This window comes from Echinops telfairi, unplaced genomic scaffold, assembly GCF_000313985.2.
Source record: "Echinops telfairi isolate 266 unplaced genomic scaffold, ASM31398v2 ScPeMD7_7416;HRSCAF=8454, whole genome shotgun sequence".
Taxonomy (NCBI): domain Eukaryota; kingdom Metazoa; phylum Chordata; class Mammalia; order Afrosoricida; family Tenrecidae; genus Echinops; species Echinops telfairi.
Genome location: NW_022111316.1, coordinates 819,329 through 820,993, shown reverse-complemented (window position 1 = coordinate 820,993; position 1,665 = coordinate 819,329). Strand labels below are relative to the sequence as shown.

The 1,665-nt window shown below is 59.7% G+C and overlaps 1 protein-coding gene across 1 annotated transcript in view; it reads right to left on the bottom strand.

The window, feature by feature from the left end:
• The window catches only part of DDB1 (damage specific DNA binding protein 1), a 21,753-nt gene that overhangs the window by 13,207 nt on the left and 6,881 nt on the right, over positions 1–1,665 (bottom strand). Inside the window, exons 6-8 of the mRNA XM_004715043.2 lie at positions 1,365–1,448; positions 688–804; positions 152–254 (exon numbers count right to left, since the gene is read on the bottom strand). Coding sequence (XP_004715100.1) covers positions 152–254; positions 688–804; positions 1,365–1,448 — 304 coding nt within the window. The remainder of the gene's footprint in view (positions 1–151; positions 255–687; positions 805–1,364; positions 1,449–1,665) is intronic.

Below are 1,665 nucleotides of genomic sequence, written 5' to 3'. Positions count from 1 at the left end.
GCGGAGGGTATCGGGCTCCCTTTTATGGTGGTTCGTATCGTGGGTCAAAAGGCCTCCCTCCCTCTCCGCGCCCAAGTGATGAGAGTCCCCCCCCCCTGCCCTCCCCCTAGCTCTGGGCGGTGCTGCAGCCTGGGCCCAGCGGGGCGGCTACCTTTGATGCCAGGCAGATCGATGCTGGCATGCTCGTGGATCCCGATCCCGTTCCGAATGATGCGTAAGGAGCCTTCCTTGAAAGCTCCAGAGCACGTGACCAGCTGCAAGGAAAGAACAGGTTCCTAAACAGGCCCTGCAGGAGACTGGGGTCAGGAGGGCCCTCTGAGGACGCACACTTGGCGAGAGCAAAAGCACCCAGCTGGGCCCTGGCTAGCCTGGTAGAGTCCTGGACTCCTGCCTGATGGGACGAGGGCTGGGTCCGGGGTCAGGAGACCAGCCCTTTACTGAGTATGTGACAGCAACAGGCAGCCTCCTTTCTCCAGCCCGACACATCCTCACTTCGGAAACAACTAAGACATACTGTCTGCAGGCTGCTCAGAGGTGCCGATCACGGAGAGTACCCAATGAATGACGGGTGTTCCAACCCAATGGGAGGGATGTGTCCCCAGCACATACTTCCTGTCCCAAAGCTGTGTGCAGGGGCACAGTGTGAGCCAGCCTCTTGCCTGCCCGTTCCCAGGGTGACCCTTGTACCTGGCCCTGGCCCTGCCTCTCCAGGTCCACCACGCACATGTCGACGATGGGGCCTAAGTTGGTGAAGGTCTCCATGGCCACCACGTAGGAGCCCTGCTCGTTACTGTCAACGTTGAGCTGCAGAGAAAGAGCCACAGGAGTCCAGGGAGTCCCCAACCGAGCCACCCTCCACAGGAAGTTCAAGTCCAAAGCAGGGCTGGCTCTGGCCAGGTCTGCCCCTCGCTGCCCCACAGGCTCCCTGGAGAGCCTCCGTAACGAGTGCCAGGATCTCTAACCTGGGCCCCAAAGCTGAGTGTGAGAGAGACAACGCACCTTTGGAAGCTAACATACAACAGGTGTGCAGCTTCTCCTGTAGTCTATGCAGAGAATGACCATATTCTCCAGGGTTTCAGAACCTCGGTCAGGTTATGGGTGGTCTGTGGGTAGGAACACCCAACACCTAATGAGCAGCCTAGGCTACCCTGCGGAGGATCACTACGAGCCAGGACCAACCCAATGGCAGTGGAGCGCCTGGCCTAGCACCTTGGGTGAATGAGCTCACAGGGCGCGGTTATGTAAACCAGGCGGCAGCCTGGCCAGAGGGACATGGGGGACTTGGGGCACCCTGTGAGTACCAGCAAACTGAGGAGAGTAACTCGGCAGTGGCAGGGGAGACAGGGGAGAGAAGGACTCCTCACCTTCACAAGCTGGGAGTCACCCAGGCGGGAGCCGACAAACACCACCCCGTTATCCAGGTAGGTCAAGCACTCAGCAATTGAAGTCTGGAAGAGAGGCCACAGGGTGGGAGCTGTCACAAGGGACAGTCACCAATCCCTCCTGCCCGCCCCCCACCATGTAGACACCTGTGGGGCAGAGGACTCCTCCTGCACCCCTACATTAATTAGGGCAGCCTGGGACCTGCTGGGCAGAATGCCCCACAATAGACCCTGACAGGTCACTGTTATCACGCAGCTGCTTGCTCCCTCAGCCGTCTGCATC